Source organism: Miniopterus schreibersii (assembly GCF_964146895.1).
Source record: "Miniopterus schreibersii genome assembly, chromosome: 12".
Taxonomy (NCBI): Eukaryota; Metazoa; Chordata; class Mammalia; order Chiroptera; family Miniopteridae; genus Miniopterus; species Miniopterus schreibersii.
Window position 1 is genome coordinate 69,826,224 of NC_138112.1, and position 15,228 is coordinate 69,841,451.

The 15,228-nt window shown below is 56.7% G+C and overlaps 1 protein-coding gene across 9 annotated transcripts; it reads left to right on the top strand.

The window, feature by feature from the left end:
• Positions 1–4,595: 4,595 nt before the first annotated feature.
• Positions 4,596–14,601, top strand: KLC2 (kinesin light chain 2). 9 transcript variants are annotated; one of them, XM_081152689.1, is made up of 17 exons: positions 4,623–4,867; positions 5,241–5,459; positions 5,554–5,792; positions 8,133–8,363; positions 8,510–8,579; positions 9,238–9,460; positions 10,146–10,233; positions 10,351–10,452; positions 10,536–10,709; positions 10,818–10,917; positions 11,478–11,527; positions 11,644–11,711; positions 12,440–12,548; positions 12,649–12,807; positions 12,882–13,006; positions 13,236–13,293; positions 13,644–14,601. In XM_081152689.1, the coding sequence occupies exons 3-17, from the start codon at positions 5,565–5,567 to the stop codon at positions 13,725–13,727; spliced, it is 1,869 nt and encodes a 622-aa protein (XP_081008815.1). In that variant the 5' UTR covers positions 4,623–4,867; positions 5,241–5,459; positions 5,554–5,564; the 3' UTR covers positions 13,728–14,601. The 9 variants fall into 9 exon arrangements, with proteins under 9 accessions (XP_081008819.1, XP_081008813.1, XP_081008812.1 ...); XM_081152691.1 differs by having other exon boundaries at positions 4,623–4,676; XM_081152693.1 differs by lacking the exon at positions 5,241–5,459 and having other exon boundaries at positions 4,596–4,676; positions 5,503–5,792.
• The last annotated feature ends 627 nt before the right edge of the window (positions 14,602–15,228 follow it).

Here is a 15,228-nt window from a genome sequence, read left to right on the forward strand (position 1 = left end):
ACAGGACAGAGAGGAAGCGGCTGGGACGCGGAGGAGCCTTAGAGCCGTGATTATTACTGCTCTGTGCCGCAGGGTAGACCGTGCATGTTATCCTGAGGTCAGTGGGGAGCCAAGAAAGGGTTTTAGGCAGAAAGGTAAGGCGGTGGACTGTAGAAAGGTCACCTGCTACAACACGTGGAAGGAAACGAGCCTGGAGACCAGAAGAGTTGGAAGGGAGTTACAGCAACTTAGAAAAGCTGTGGCCAAGGCAAAGGCTAAGGCAAGGGTAGAAGAGCTGGGGAAATGGAGGCCTGAGCTTTATTTAAAAGATGGAATCAACAAGTTAGTTAGGGGAACAGGATAAAAGAGAGAGTCGAGGATTGGGGCTGGCCATGGGTGAACGAGCAGATGGTAGAACATCCCTGGGGGAGATCTGGGTGGGAGGAGGGAGGTTTGGGGTGAGGAGGGTGTGCTGTTCATAGGTGGGTGTTGAATATATAGGTCTGGGTGGAGCTCAGGGGAGTGATCTGGGCTGATGGAAAGTTGGGCTCCCTTGGCATGCGGGAGAGCTGACCTTCGGCTCCCTCCATCCTGACCACGTAGGGCACCTTCGTCCAGCACCAAACATCTTAGTGTTATACTCGGACTTGCTTTCTCTTTGCAGCCCCATGTGTTGCTCTCTTTCACTCTGAATGTGTTTTCTCTCCACCATAAGCAGAGCTTGCCTTATGTGCCATATTTTTTCTTCCCACTGTCCATTCACATGCACAGGATCTGTTTAGTAGTGAGCTTGAACAGATGGTGACAATAAATATCTACTAGGAATGGTGTCTTTTAGGTACAAAGCATAACGTTAAGATCTGAACTCTGCTATTTAATCCTTTATCTTGAGAACCCAACAAGGTAGGTACTAGGAACCTCATTCCACAGAGGAGGAAACAGGTAAAGTTAATAACACGTGTAAATTTGCACAGCTGGCAGGTGGAGAAACATGCCTTTGAATTTAGCTCAGTCTAACCCCAAAGCCTGTGTGCCCTCCTACTGAGCAGGACGTGGACCCTTCTAGGCTGGTTGGGAGGGCACAGGAGGTGACCTACAGATTTGCTGTGTGGCTGCCAGGAGAGGAGCCAGGAACCTCTCAGGGGAGCTCTGAGCAGACTCAATTCTTGTTTCAGTGGCAGAAAAAACTGACAACCAGAGGTGTTCACAATGCCATGGGCCCCTCAGAAAGTGGTGAGATGTGCTTACATGGGGACACATGATCTTTAAGAAGCCTCCAATCTTGAGCCTTTATGGGTGACCGAGCGGATGTTTCAGGGTGGGGATGATACACTTAGTAAAGTGCCCCCTGGCCACTTCAAAGAAAAGGAGTGAAGCTAGCCAAGGGGAAAAGAATCATTTAAGAAATCAGACTTCAGTGGGGTGAGTGCTCCTGAGGACCCAAGGGAAAGGGTGGGAGCAGAGGGAAGGATTTGCAGGGAGAAAACAATATTAAAAGTAGCAAGAACAATGTCCCCAGACCTGGGACCAGCGCAGGTAAGCCCATGAGCTGTGTGGAAAATGGCATAAGGAGCTGAATCACCGCTGAGCATGGGCTCCTTCCTTTCCTCTCCCTTAACTCTGCATGCATCAGCAGCTTGGCGTGAGCCCAGCAGCTCTGGGGGGAAGGGGTGTGCAGAACAGCGGAGGAAGTAACAGTCCCTTCCTGTGGGAGACTCGCTGTAGAATCCTCAGAGACAAGATAAAAAGCCGAGTGGCTGGGAAGGTTTGAGCACATGCAAGGTCAAGCACCGAAAGCAAGACCAGAGTCTGAGAACCGGCAGGGCAGGAGGGGGGAGCAGGGCAGCTGCCCAAAGAGCATCTCAGAGAAACCACAAAGCCTGCGGGGAGTTGGCAGAAAAGCCAGAAAAAGAACCCAGCAAAAGTCACAAAAGAAGATTGGAAAATGCTCTTTCCATCCACCTGGAAAAAGATGATTAAAAAAAAAAAAAGTGCTCCTTTATTAGATGGAAAAAATACACTAGGGAAGAAAGCAGGGGTCGTGGATATGTTTGTGCTCGGCATGTGTGGCCTGCACCTGCGCATGCCTGTGAACCCACTCGTGTCCAGTGCCTCTGGGGAAACTGCCTGAGGCTGTGTGCAACTGTGCTTTTGTGTAGGTGTGAAGAAGCAACTTGCCCTCGATCCTCTTGACCTCTACTCCATGCAGTCGGTGTTGTCTCTTACACACTGGTACAAAATGACCTGGACTCTAGATTAGGGAAGGACACAGTGGCCACTGGGAGCCTGAGCTCCCCGGGAACAGCAGGCTCTCTCACTCATGCAGCTGCCTTCCCCTCTCTGGGCCTCAGTTTCCTTACTTGTAAAATAACCTAGGGGCTTTCCACCTAGGGTGCACATCGTGGGCACCACTGAAGTTTTAAAATAAGAGATGGCCAGAGCCTGGCACCACCAAATCCCAGTCTCTAGAAGGAGAGCCTACTAACAGTTTCTTCACGAGATTCTGAAACCCAGCCTCATGAAGAACCACAAAGGCGCCTGGGCTCCAGATTCTGTTTCCTCCCTGTGAGCTTGCAGGCAAGTTGGGAGCGCAGTCGCGGCTGACGGGGCCTCCGCACAGAGGCAGGCTCATCGGCCACAACCAGAGCGCCTCTGGGAGACAGACAGACTCCAGTTGCAGAAGACTCCTGTCTTCGGGGCCCTGGAGAAAAACTGACCAAATGAAACTGACAGGGATAAACACAAGCTCTGCACTGATGCAAACAACATAACTGACACAGAAACTGGTAACAGCAGGTGCTTCTGGGCAGGGGAGCTGCGTGGCTGAGGACAGTGTCAGGAGGGAAGAACATTTCATCGTTACTGTATCTTCCTTCTGTATTTTGCATCATATGACTGTATTAGCTATCTTTAAAAATCACTGGGGGAAAAACCATTGGCAGAAGCACAGGACTAGGGAGAAGAACCTATCTGGACATAACTGGGACACACATAATCTAGCGTTTTAGCTGACAATCTTGCCCTCAGAACAGTGTGGTGGCTGTCAAAGCCTGACTTGTGACTTCACAGTGGACAGGTGGCATGTTCATTAAGAAGGGACCATCCTTCTGTGATCTGTGTTCACTCCCCGCTGGATCCCTGGGCCCTGGACTGAGCACCATGTTCTAAGCAGTGTCTGGACAGGCACACTAAACTACACTCAGAAAAGAACTCGGGATGGAGAAGGGGCAGGAGTGGGTGAAGAACATTGCAGTCCCTGAATATCTTCATTGGTAAAAGGGAACAGACTGTTCTTCCTGAAGACAGAGCTTCTGCTTGGTGTGGGGAGCACTGCAGAAAGGTGCTTTTGTGGCTATCTAAGGAAAAGCTTTCTAGTCTTTAGTCTCACAGAAGGTAGTAAGCTCCCTGTCACAGGAAGTACTTAAACTAGGAGCACCTGGCCAGCTCTCTGTCAGAGATGATGCTAAGGAGATTCTCTCATCCATAGAATGCTGAAGCTGGCTGAATCTCAGTCTGAGCCCACCCTGACTCGTGAGAAACACCCAGGTCCCTGGTACTAGCATTAGGCCTTGCTTTGCAGCTTTTGTCCTTTGGGGTGGTTGTGCTGCTGTCGCTCACTAATGACATCGACCCAGGGCAGTGCCAGGGTAGCCACCACTCCAAGGCTGCAGAGCACCAGACCAAAACCTGGGCCTGGCAGGGACCTGGCAAGGCCAACAGGTGCACACTTACTGAGTGCTGCTATGTGGCTGGCCAGGGGCTACTCCGGGAGTGAACATGACAGGCAGGACTCGGCCTACATTCTAGGGAGGGGACAGGAAACTGACGAGAGGACTGTTAGAAGGGATAAATGCTATACAGAGAATTAAATGCATGCATGAGATGGACTGCAGGGCTGCTCTACATGGGGGGGGGGAGAAATCAAGCAAGGGCTCTCTGAAAAGGTGACATTTCATCTGAGCCCCGAATGACGTCATCGCCTTGTCCTGATTGTCCTGCCAGCAGCATCTGTTGTGGTCACACACGGGCACACGAGTTCATTTTGGCAGACAGCTGCCCTCTGCCACCCTGCGCTCCCTTACAGCCAGAAGCCTCCATCCCTTCCCCCCAGGAGGCAGCCTTAAGTTGTCTGAATCCTACAGGGTAGTGAACAGCTCCACAGGAGTCGGGTGGGGCACAACCCGTCTCTGGAGACAAATGAGCCCGAGGTGGGTCAGATCTGAGAGATGCGATAACAGCAGCGCCCGCTTCGTCGGGTCTTTGCGAGTATTCAGTGAGTTAACCCGCTGAAGGCATCAAAGCAGCTGACACGCGGCTTAGAAAGCGGCAACTCCCTCAATATCAATAAATGCCCAGAGCCTCGCCGTGGGCTCCGGGCCGGCCCCTTGTGCCTCAGGGTCTCTCGCCGTCCTCTCTGGCCGCGGCATGGGCGCGTTCGGGTTCAGTCTCCGCAGCCTGTCCACGCTCCTGCGGCCTCCACGCAGCTCACCGCCGAGAAATACGAGGCCGCAGGTGCGCGGAGGCGGCTGGTGGGAACCGGCGCCCCGGGCCAGCGCCCGCCCCGTGGCCACGCCCCCACCTCGGTGGCCACGCCCCCGCCCTCCCACCCCTTGCCTGGAGCAAGCCGGGCTCCGCGCTCCTTTAAGGCAGCGAGCGGGCAGAGAAGAGCGTGTTTCGCCCCCTCCGACGCCGCTGAGGTAGCGGCTTCACCTTTAAGGCGGCGCGGAGACTGTTGGGAAGGGCGGCGGGATGGAGGCGGTGGGACTCCTTCACGGCAGTCGGTCCCAGTGAAACGGGGCGGGAGCCGGAGCCGGAGCCGGAGCCGGAGCGGGAGCGGGAGCGGGAGCCGGGGGCCCTTGCGGGAGGCGGGCCCAAGCAGGAGGAGAAGGTCCGCGAGAGCCGATTGGGCCGGGGCCGGGGCTCTGGGTCGGCCTAGGGGAGGGGTCGTCGCGGGCGCGGCCTGGGCTAGGGCCGGGCCCACCCTCGCGGAGGGGGCGCGGCCTTGGGCCTTGTCAGGGGAGGTGTTCGCCGGGCGTAGCGCCGGCCTATGGGGAGGGTCGTCGTGGGCGGGGCCTAGGGTGACGGAGAACCCGAGATCCCAGCTCTTTTAGGGAAGGTCTCCTAGGGTCGGGCTGACCGAGCCGAGGGGCACTGTGGCCCGGCCTGCCTGTTAGGGATGGGGCTGCCTGAGGGGCTGGGGCCGGATCTCCCGGAGAGGCCGGGTGCTCCCGCCTGGGAGTGAGCCCCCACGACTCTCGTAGGACCGCCCTCCGGTGCCCTGACCTGGCTAAGAGAGGCCCCCGAGAAAGCCCCGAGTTGGGCCGCCTAGGCCGGCCTGAGCCGGTGGTGTGGGCCGAATCTGGGTCCAGCCTCACCGGCCTCACCGCATTGCGTCTCCCGGGCCCAGCAGAGCCAGGCGCGCCCCCTGTAGGCCGAGCGCAGGACTGCCGGCTAGAGGAGGGGGCACCCCGGGGACCCAGGTACCGGGGGACGGGAGGTGTTTACCTAATCCGGGGCTGACAGCGCTGCGGCCCCAGGCCCGGCACCCGCCTGCCCGCCCCCTCGCCTTCACAGGTGGCAAGGCCATGGCCACGATGGTGCTTCCGCGAGAGGAGAAGCTGAGCCAGGATGAGATCGTGCTGGGCACCAAAGCCGTCATCCAAGGGCTGGAGACCCTGCGCGGGGAGCATCGTGCCCTTCTCGCTCCCTTGGTCGCTCCTGAAGCCGGCGAGGCTGAGCCAGGCTCACAGGAACGCTGTGTCCTCCTACGCCGCTCCCTGGAGGCCATCGAGCTGGGACTGGGGGAGGCCCAGGTAGGTCTGTCTGGAGTGCTGAGGTGGGAGGTCACAGAAGAGAGGGTTGGAATCTTCCAGAGGAATTCTGGCAATGTAGGAGCAGAATCTGAACAGGGAACCATCCCTCCCCTGGAGCTCCATGGAAGGGCCCCAGGAAATGTCCGTTGAAGAAATGAATGGGCTTTGGAGACCCCAGTGGGACCTTGCCCCAGGAGAAGCCTGATCATTGTTTAGCCCCCACACAGAACCTTGTTCCTAGCCTCTCTGCTAGGTAGCAAATTCAGAAAGGCATAGAAAAACAGAAAGTCCTTAAGACCCGCCCTCCCAAATTAATTCTTCTATATATTCATTAACAGGTAAGTTACCAAAACCTACTGTGTGCCAGGCAGTATGTTAGGTGCCAGGGATGCAGACAAGAGTCCTGCCCTAGACCACTAGGAAGACAGAAACACACGTACATTTGTTATACACTGTGATAAGTTCTCCAAAGAAAAGAACAAGATCTTGTAATAGCTTTAAGTGGGAAGTCTTTATCTATTGGTCAGGCAGGACTTCTGAGGAAATGACACTTAAACCAAGACCTGAAGGAAGAAATGAACTAGTCTCCAGAAAAGGGAGGAGGGTAAGGTTGCATGTGCCAAGGTCCTGAGGTAGGAAAGATCTTGCAGAGAACATACCTATGTGACTGGAGCTTCATGGAGAAGGAGAGAGTGACTGAAGAGGCCTATGGGGAAGGCAGGAGTCGGATCACACTGTGCTTATTACTTTGGGTCTTATTCTCAGGAAATTGGGAAGCCTTTGGAGGGCTTAAAGTAGTCAAGGGACACAGTATGACTTAGGTTGTAAAGTCTCCCTCGGGCTGAGATATGGAGAATGAGCTATAGTGGGTCAAGGATGGAGGCAGGTAGGAGGTAGGAAGCCACTGCTGGAATTCAAATGAGAATGGTGGCTTGGACTGAAGGAGTGGCCATGAGGGTGGAGAGAAGGGGACCAGCTATAGATGTTCTGGAGGTGGGTGCAGGAGGACCTGGGAGTGGTGTGAGAGAGAGGACGGGGTAACTCCCAGGTTTGCGGTTAGAGCAGGTTAAGGGGATGAGAGCCTGCATGATTAGGGGTTCTGTTTTGGCCTCTTAGGTTGGGCTGCCAGGACAATATGCGGATGGAGGAGGGGTTAGGCTCCAGGGAAAAGAGTCTTGGCCCCCTCAGATCTTGGCTGAGACACTGGCTGGCTCTATGAATCCTGAGCAGGTGGTATCCTCTTGTCTTTAAAATAGGGATCATGCCATCTGCTATATATACTTCCAGGCTGTTTAGGGAAATTTTTTAAAAAGTTAGTGGTTGTGAAAACACTTGTCATTTAGATGTTTGCTAATCGACTAGGAAGCGCAGGGCCCCAGACTGCCTGGCCCTCTGGAGGGACAGTGTGTCTGTCATCTGCTCCTTGGCCAGTTGGCTGCCAGGTGCAGAGGTGAACACACAGGGGGCCCCCTCCCCGTGTGTGCAGGCATTGGCACAGGTGGGCAACAGGATGGCATGGAGGGATAAAGGGCCCTGCTTTCCTGGCACTGGGGCATAATAGAGAAGAGGCTTCTCTGCAGAAATGACCCTGATCGTGAAGGATGGAGAAAGGGTAGAGCTTATGCAAGACCCTGAGGCAGGAAGAGCCTGGAAGCTCAGGAAAGGAGTCATAGAGGTTGCGAAGAGGATAGGCTGAGGTCAGGCTTCTCAGTCTCTACCTGCCCTGTGGCTCCCGAGCCCTTCTGCTGGGACATGCACCCCGTCCCTCCCTGGGAGCTGCAGAAGGGCAGGGGCTAACCTGGACCCTTGGCAGAAGTCAGGTTGGGGTCTTCAGTCATCCATCAAGGTTCTTTGGGAAAGTGTCAGCCCTGGGGCAGGGGGCAGTGGTTTAGTGGCTGTGGCTGCTGAGGTTTGAGTACAACACCCAGGAGAAACAAAGGAAGAAAATGGCTATCTTGGGGAAAGCACAGCACCCCAACTCGTCCTCTTCATGAGTAGCCCAATGAGGTGGGAGCTGGACCACCAATGCAGAGGACTGGCCAGAGGTCCAGGAAAAGGAATAGACTTTCTTAGAGTCCAGCAAAACCGGCCTAGGAGCCCAGGGCTTCTAACCCCAGAAGGAAGGAGTTGGGGATCCCCAAGCCTCCTGGATTCAGGTCTTGGACTATGGTTTGTTTGGGGCCTTGGGAGAAAACTCCCTTGATGAGAGGAGAATTTCAAGTCCCTCAGCCCTGCAGCTTCTCACAGGCAGGGCCTAGCCCTTCACTGGGCCCCAATTCCCCAGGAGGTCCAGGCTGCAGGTGGACAGGGCTCTGACCCACATCCTGCTGGCTGCCACAGGTGATCCTGGCGCTGTCAAGCCACCTGGGGGCCGTAGAGTCGGAGAAGCAGAAGTTGCGGGCTCAGGTGCGGCGCCTGGTACAGGAGAACCAGTGGCTGCGAGAGGAGCTGGCAGGGACGCAGCAGAAGCTGCAGCGCAGTGAGCAGGCTGTGGCCCAGCTCGAGGAGGAAAAGCAGCATTTGCTGTTCATGAGCCAGATCCGAAAGCTAGATGAGGACACCTCCCCCAACGTGAGTCCTACCGCAGCCACTGAAAGGCCAGCAGGCAGGGGGGCCGGGAGGGGGCAGAATGGAACACCCTCAGCTCCCACCCAGCCCCTGACACTTGGGCTACCGCGCACTTTCTTCCCTGATGCTCATCCTGTCTTCCTGCCCAGGAGGAGAAGGGGGAGGTCCCCAAAGACTCTCTGGATGACCTGTTCCCCAACGAGGAGGAGCAGAGCCCAGGTGCGCAGGGACAGCTGGTTCTGGGAGTGGGGCAGAGAGGGCTGAACAAATTCTTGATCCTTGGGACCCAGAGGTTGCTAGAAATGGGGAATCAAGTGGATGCCATGTTCTTTCCTGCCTCATTTCTGATCCTCACATCCCAGCATGTTAGAGCTTAAAGGGCAGGTGTTCCATGTTGCTTCTCTCTTCTCCCCAAGCTCTGTGAGAAGCAGGCACTACAGTTCAGAGCTTTGGAGCAGCCAGGCCTGGGTTCAAGTCCTGCTGTGCCACTAATTGCTCTGCGACCACTGGTAGAGTTGTTTTCTCTCTGAGCCTTTGTGAGAGTTAAAGGAGGGCACATGTGCAGTGCTGAGTCCTGGGCCAGTGCTCGCCTCATTGATAGTGCCGAGTGCACATCAGAGCCTGCCTTCTGCAGCAGAGGAGGCTGAGGTTCTGAGGTCCGGTAGTTATCTCTAGGACACAGCTTGAAATACTGCAACTGGGACATTACCCACTCTTTCTGGGGGTGACTAGACCCACTCTACAGATAGGGATTCTGAGGCAAAATAGTAACTTGCCCGGTGCCACATGTCAGGTGAGTTAAAGTCATGTGTGGCATATCCAGGCCAGCCCAGGGGGACAGTTAGGTACATCTGAGCTCCTGCCCTTGGCCTTGCAGCCCCCAGCCCTGGAGGAGGGGATGTGGCAGCCCAGCATGGGGGCTATGAAATCCCAGCCCGGCTCCGCACTCTGCACAACCTGGTGATCCAGTATGCCTCACAGGGCCGCTATGAGGTGGCCGTGCCACTCTGCAAGCAGGCACTCGAAGACCTGGAGAAGACGTCAGGCCATGACCACCCCGACGTGGCCACCATGCTGAACATCCTGGCGCTGGTCTATCGGTGAGGCTTCCCTGGGCACAGGCATCCATGGCAGTCCCTGCACGCTTCCTGAAGGCTCCAGCCCTGGCTCACAAACCCTCGGTGCCTACCATGGGCCAGGACCTGGGCTTCTCCCAGCAGTTGGGCAGCAGAAAGAGGAGCTTGTGCCCAGAGGGGGGGCTGAGCCCACAGGGTGCCTGGGCCTGCATGGGCCTGGGCTACAGATGTGAGTAAGCCTCAGTCTAGTGGAGGAGAAAGGCTTGGAAATAACCCAGAAAAAGGCAGCACATGAGGACTCCTGGAGCACCAGGGAGTTGGCACAACTTCTCTAGGCACCGTGGCTTGAGTAGGGTCTTTGGTGAAAGGTGAGTCCTCCCAGAACTTGAGAGGATTGGAAACGGTTTCCCTGGCAGAAAGGGTGCAAAGACACTGGGGAATACAGAGCATGGTGCATTGGGCATAGGCGGTAGGGGTGGGATCTCGGGGAGTCTGCCTCGTACCCCAGCACTGTATGGCCTAGTGAGTTGTGAGTGAATTACCCAAAGTCCCCTGAGCTCCTTGAGGGCAGGGGCTGACCAGGTCTTCCCTCGCACTGGATTATAATCATGCCCACTCAGTAAATACAGGAGTGACCAAGGAATCTCAGACCACTAAAGGAACGGCCTGGGATGGAGGATACCATCACCATACTTCTACCTACCCCCAGGGACCAGAACAAGTACAAAGAGGCTGCTCATCTGCTCAACGATGCCTTGGCCATTCGTGAGAAGACACTGGGCAAGGACCACCCCGCTGTGAGTGAGGCTGGGTGGAGGGGGGGCTGCCACTGCTCTCTGCAGCTCCCAGGCCCCAGAGCCCTGCCCAGCAGGGCCCTGGGTCACTGAGCCTCCGTTCATTCTCCAACTCCCCAGGTGGCTGCAACACTAAACAACCTGGCAGTTCTGTACGGCAAGCGGGGCAAGTACAAGGAGGCTGAGCCTCTGTGCAAGCGGGCACTGGAGATCCGGGAGAAGGTGGGAGCAGGCAGGGGTGGGCAGGCCAGGCAGGGGGCCTAGGCCGGCACTGAGCCCAGCTACTGGCTCCCGCTCCCATCCAGGTCCTGGGAAAATTTCATCCAGATGTGGCCAAGCAGCTGAGCAACCTGGCGCTGCTGTGCCAGAACCAGGGCAAAGCTGAGGAGGTAGAATACTACTACCGCCGGGCACTGGAGATCTATGCCACACGCCTCGGGCCTGATGATCCCAATGTGGCCAAGACCAAGAACAACCTGGTACCCTGGACTAGGAGGGGCTGCAGCAAAGAGGGAGGGAAGAAGCGGGGGGGTGGGGGGAGGGAAAGGCTCAGCTCCCTGCATCCTGCTTTTCCTCTGGCCCTCCAGGCCTCCTGCTACCTGAAGCAGGGCAAGTACCAGGATGCAGAGACCCTGTACAAGGAGATCCTCACTCGTGCTCATGAAAAGGAGTTTGGCTCTGTCAATGGTGAGTCTATGGCTGCCATGTGCCCCCACCTCACGCAGCGCAGGCTCACTCAGCCATCAACCCCCACAGCAGCCAGGCACGCCCTGGTGCCTGGGGTCTGATTGGTCCCCAGCACTCGTGTGCACACGTGAGCATGTACACACACCTCCTGTGCCCTGCCTGTGCCATGCACAGCTTTTGCATACCCCATGCCTTTGGCCCAGTCTTCCCCCATTCTCTATTGGGCAACTTCTGCTTACCATGAAGGCCCAGCCCAAATGTCATCTCCTCCAAGAAGCTACCTCTGGCCCCTGATGGTCAGTCATTTCCTGCTCTGGGATCCTTCAACCTGGTCCATCATTCAGGCTCAGACATGTCTTAGGTTGTGGGCCTGAGATGTCTAAGGATCTGCTCCCCTAAGCCCCTCAAGCACAAGCCTGTGCCACAGTCATCTGTTCATTCATTCAAGAAAGCCCAACCCTGGTCCTTCCTGGCTACCACCCCCAGACCCCAGTTCTATGTTCAGCTCAACCAGGAGAGGCCTATGTGGGAGGCTGGTGACAGCCCCTTTCTCTCCCCAGGGGACAACAAGCCCATCTGGATGCATGCAGAGGAGCGGGAGGAGAGCAAGGTAGCAAGCACTGTGGGGCAGGGCTGGGGTGGGTGTCCAGGGAAGGAGGGTGAAGCTGGGGTGTGTAGAGGGGAGGGCCTTCTCTTCCCACCTCCCCTGACTGTTCTTTCCCCCAGGATAAGCGCCAGGATAGCACCGCCTATGGGGAATATGGCAGCTGGTACAAGGCCTGTAAAGTAGACAGGTGAGGACGGTGGGGCTGGTGGTAGAGTAGGTAGCAGAGAAACAGTATCCTGGGTGGGGGCTGTGGCTGGGCTGCACAATTCATACTGCTAACCCCCAGGACCACACCTCTTCTCTCTCAGCTTGTCTTTTAAGGCCTGGCTCACAGGCCACCTATCCAAAATGGCTTTCGGTACTGGGGAAGCTTGATGATTTCATTCTTGGGTCTCCCAGCTTTTTTTTTTCTTTAATTTTTATTTATTGATTTTTAGAGAAATGGAAGGGAGAAGGAGGGAGGGAGGGAGGGAGGGAGGGAGGGAGGGAGGGAGGGAGAGGTGGGGAAGGGAGGGAGGGAGGGAGGGGAGGAGAGAGAAACATCAATTTGTTTCACTTCTTTATGCATTCATTGGTTGATTTGTGTATGTGCCCTGACTGGGGATTGAATCAACCTTGGCATATCAGGACGACACTCTAACCAACTGAGCTACCCAGCCAGGGCTTGGGTCTCCCAGCTTTTAGTCCTAGTGGCAATATCCCACTTAGGGTCCTGGGGCCAGGTCCCCAGCCCTGGGGTGATTCCAAGAAAGGAGAGTGCAGCTGGGCCTCCTAGCACAGGGCTTGACACCTAGGAGGGGTGCAATCCTGGTTGGCTGAATGGTTTCTTACAGCCCAGTATGGGCTGGATGCCAGGATAGGCCCTGGTTCCTGGAGAACACAGAATTTGAGACTGTGCTGCTGTCCTGTCCACAGCCCTACAGTCAACACTACCCTGCGCAGCTTGGGGGCCCTGTACCGGCGCCAGGGCAAGCTAGAAGCTGCACACACACTGGAAGACTGTGCCAGCCGCAGCCGCAAGCAGGTGGGGCAACAGGCATGAGGGCTGGGGCAGGGACCTGGTTGGTCCTGTGTTTTCCAATCAGAACTTGTTGCTCCACCTAATGTGCCCTCTACTTCCTTAGGGCCTGGACCCTGCAAGCCAGACCAAGGTGGTGGAATTGCTGAAAGATGGCAGTGGTGGGCGGGGAGACCGCCGTGGCAGCCGAGATGTGGCCGGGGGTGCTGGGGCTCGGTCTGAGTCTGACCTTGAGGAGGCAGGGCCTGCAGCTGAGTGGAGCGGGGTGAGTCTAGGGGTTGGGGCGGGCCAGGAGGCTGTGTAGCCAGCATGACAGAGACAAACCTGTCCACCCCACAGGATGGCAGTGGCTCCTTGCGGCGCAGCGGCTCCTTTGGGAAGCTCCGAGATGCTCTGAGGCGCAGCAGTGAGATGCTGGTGAAGAAGCTGCAGGGTGGTGGCCCCCAGGAACCCCCTAACCCCAGGTCAGCCTCTGCCCCAATAAGCCTACCACCCAGGGTGAGCCTCAGGAACCCACCCAATGACCTCAAATGAGCTCCTGACCCAGGGTGAACTCCCTCATCTCTGTCCAGCTTCACCACCCACCAAATCTGTTGTTCCCCTCTCATCACCCTCCCTCCCAACCCCAACCTGACCCCCTTTCCCATCCTCCCCCATACCACCATGGGCACATCCTGCCTTCGTTTCCCTCAGGATGAAGCGGGCCAGTTCTCTCAACTTCCTCAACAAGAGTGTGGAAGAGCAAGCCCAGGTATGGTGGGTGGAGGCCCAGGCCCCAGGGCTGGAAGCTTAAATGTCCTGTGTACCTGTGGAGTTTCTCAAGCATGTCTTCATCCAGCAGCATTTCCTGTCTCTGTCCCAGGCCTGGCTTTGGGCTGGACACTGGGGAGACAAATTAGGGAAACCCAGCCCCTGCCTGGGTGGATATGCAAGTGGCCAGTGCTTACACAGTCACTATGGAGGTGGGCAGGAGTGTCAAGTACTGGGGCGGGGCATGAGTGGGGCTTAGAGATTCTTGCTGGCCACACCCCTTCCCCTTGGGGCCAAGTAAGCCGACTGGCAGCAGCAGGAGGCTAAGCCACCTGCCCCCTCTGCCCACAGCCTGGAGGCACAGGCCTCTCTGACAGCCGCACCCTCAGCTCCAGCTCCATGGACCTCTCCCGAAGAAGCTCCCTGGTGGGCTAATACTGAAGGGGCAGACCGGTCGCCAGAGCCTCCCCCTGGGGCACTGCCCCCATCCCCAGCCCTGCGCATGGGCCTGCTGCTTGTATTGCCTGTGTCTCCCAAGAACTCCTGTCTTTTCTGTTCAATCTCAGGGTAACCTCCTCCCTAGTCATCTCAGCCTGAGCCCTGGAGGCTGGGCCTGCCGGCTCCAGCTCTACCCCTTATTTATTCCTTCCAGCAGGGCCCCCTCTTCCCTAGGTTCAGGGCCAGTGAGAGAAGCTGGCTGGGGTCTTCCAGGTAGACTCAGTTGCCCACCATCCCCTGACCCTGGAGCCAAGAACACTAAGCACCTGCCCTCCTGTCAGCACCCCTGTCTTCCCCCGGCCGTTGCTTCTGTATATAGAGAAATAAGTTATTGGCCGCGCCCCTCCCCTCAGTCCATGGTACTGCCTGGGCCTCCCCTCACCCCGTCCTTCTCTAGTGGTACCGCCCAGGCCTTAATCACCCCCATTCCGCGCGGTGGTATCTCCCAGGCTCCACAACACATCTCGGGGATCTCTCCTTGGGTTCCCTGGGCCTTGTCGCGCTCCTCCTGTACTCTTAGGGGTGCGTCCTGCCCCGCCATTGCCCCATGCCCCAGGATGGAGAACCCTCCCTTTACCCGTCCCCTCACCGCTGGGCTCTGCCCTGCATCCCGGCCTTATGCACTGCCCCTCCTGTTCGACCCCGCCCAGGCACTGCCTGTCGAGCCATCCAGCCACGCCTCCCACGCCTGCAGCTTCTCTCGAGGGACAGTGATGTCCCCACTGTGGCAGGAGCTGCCCCAGTTGTGGGGTGAGGTGGTTGCTCTCTATTTTCAAATGTTGCTGTAGAAATAAAGATGGTTTGAATCTGAGCCAGGCTTGTTTTGGGGCTGAGGCCCAGGGCTCCCAGCGTCTAGGTTTGGGGTGGGTCGGGAAAGGCTGCGAATGAATGGGGGGGGGGGGAGGTTGCTCACGTCTAATCCCTCGCCCAGATATTCTGCTCCTATCCCGTAATTGTTTGGGGGCCCCCAGGTTCGGGATCTAACAGTTTTCATCTCTGAGGTTTTAGAGACTGCGGGCTTTGATTGAGCTCTGCCCCTTACTAACCTGTGAGACCTTGAGCGAGTTACCAAAACTCGATTTTCCTATCTATAAAATGTGGATGACGACATCTTCCTCTGGGGCCTGTGGCTGTGAGTTGGGAACGCCAGCACCCGAAGAACCCTGGATAAATAAACTTTTACTGATACAACTCCGGGAGGCGGGAGGGTAGGGATAACTGCCTCTGTGAAAAGTCAACCCCAGCCCTAAATAGCGCTTCCTACTCGGGACGCCATGAGGCTCCCGCGCGCCTGGTCCTCAAGCCCAGGTGTGTCTAGAGTGAACTACAAGCCCCAAAAAGCAATGCGTGGTGGTGATGGGGAGAGGCTAGAAGGCTCGGCTCCCCGGCTTACGCCTGCGCAGCGGGGGGTGTTGGACAATCTATGGAGACTACAAGT

Excerpts from the sequence above, each read along its gene's own strand:
- KLC2 (XM_081152693.1), top strand. The coding sequence starts at position 5,565 with ATGGCCACGATGGTGCTTCCGCGAGAGGAGAAGCTGAGCCAGGATGAG. Across the intron at positions 12,549-12,648 it reads CCAGCCGCAGCCGCAAGCAG|GGCCTGGACCCTGCAAGCCA; the intron begins GTGGGGCAACAG and ends CTACTTCCTTAG. Across the intron at positions 13,294-13,643 it reads GTGTGGAAGAGCAAGCCCAG|CCTGGAGGCACAGGCCTCTC; the intron begins GTATGGTGGGTG and ends CTCTGCCCACAG.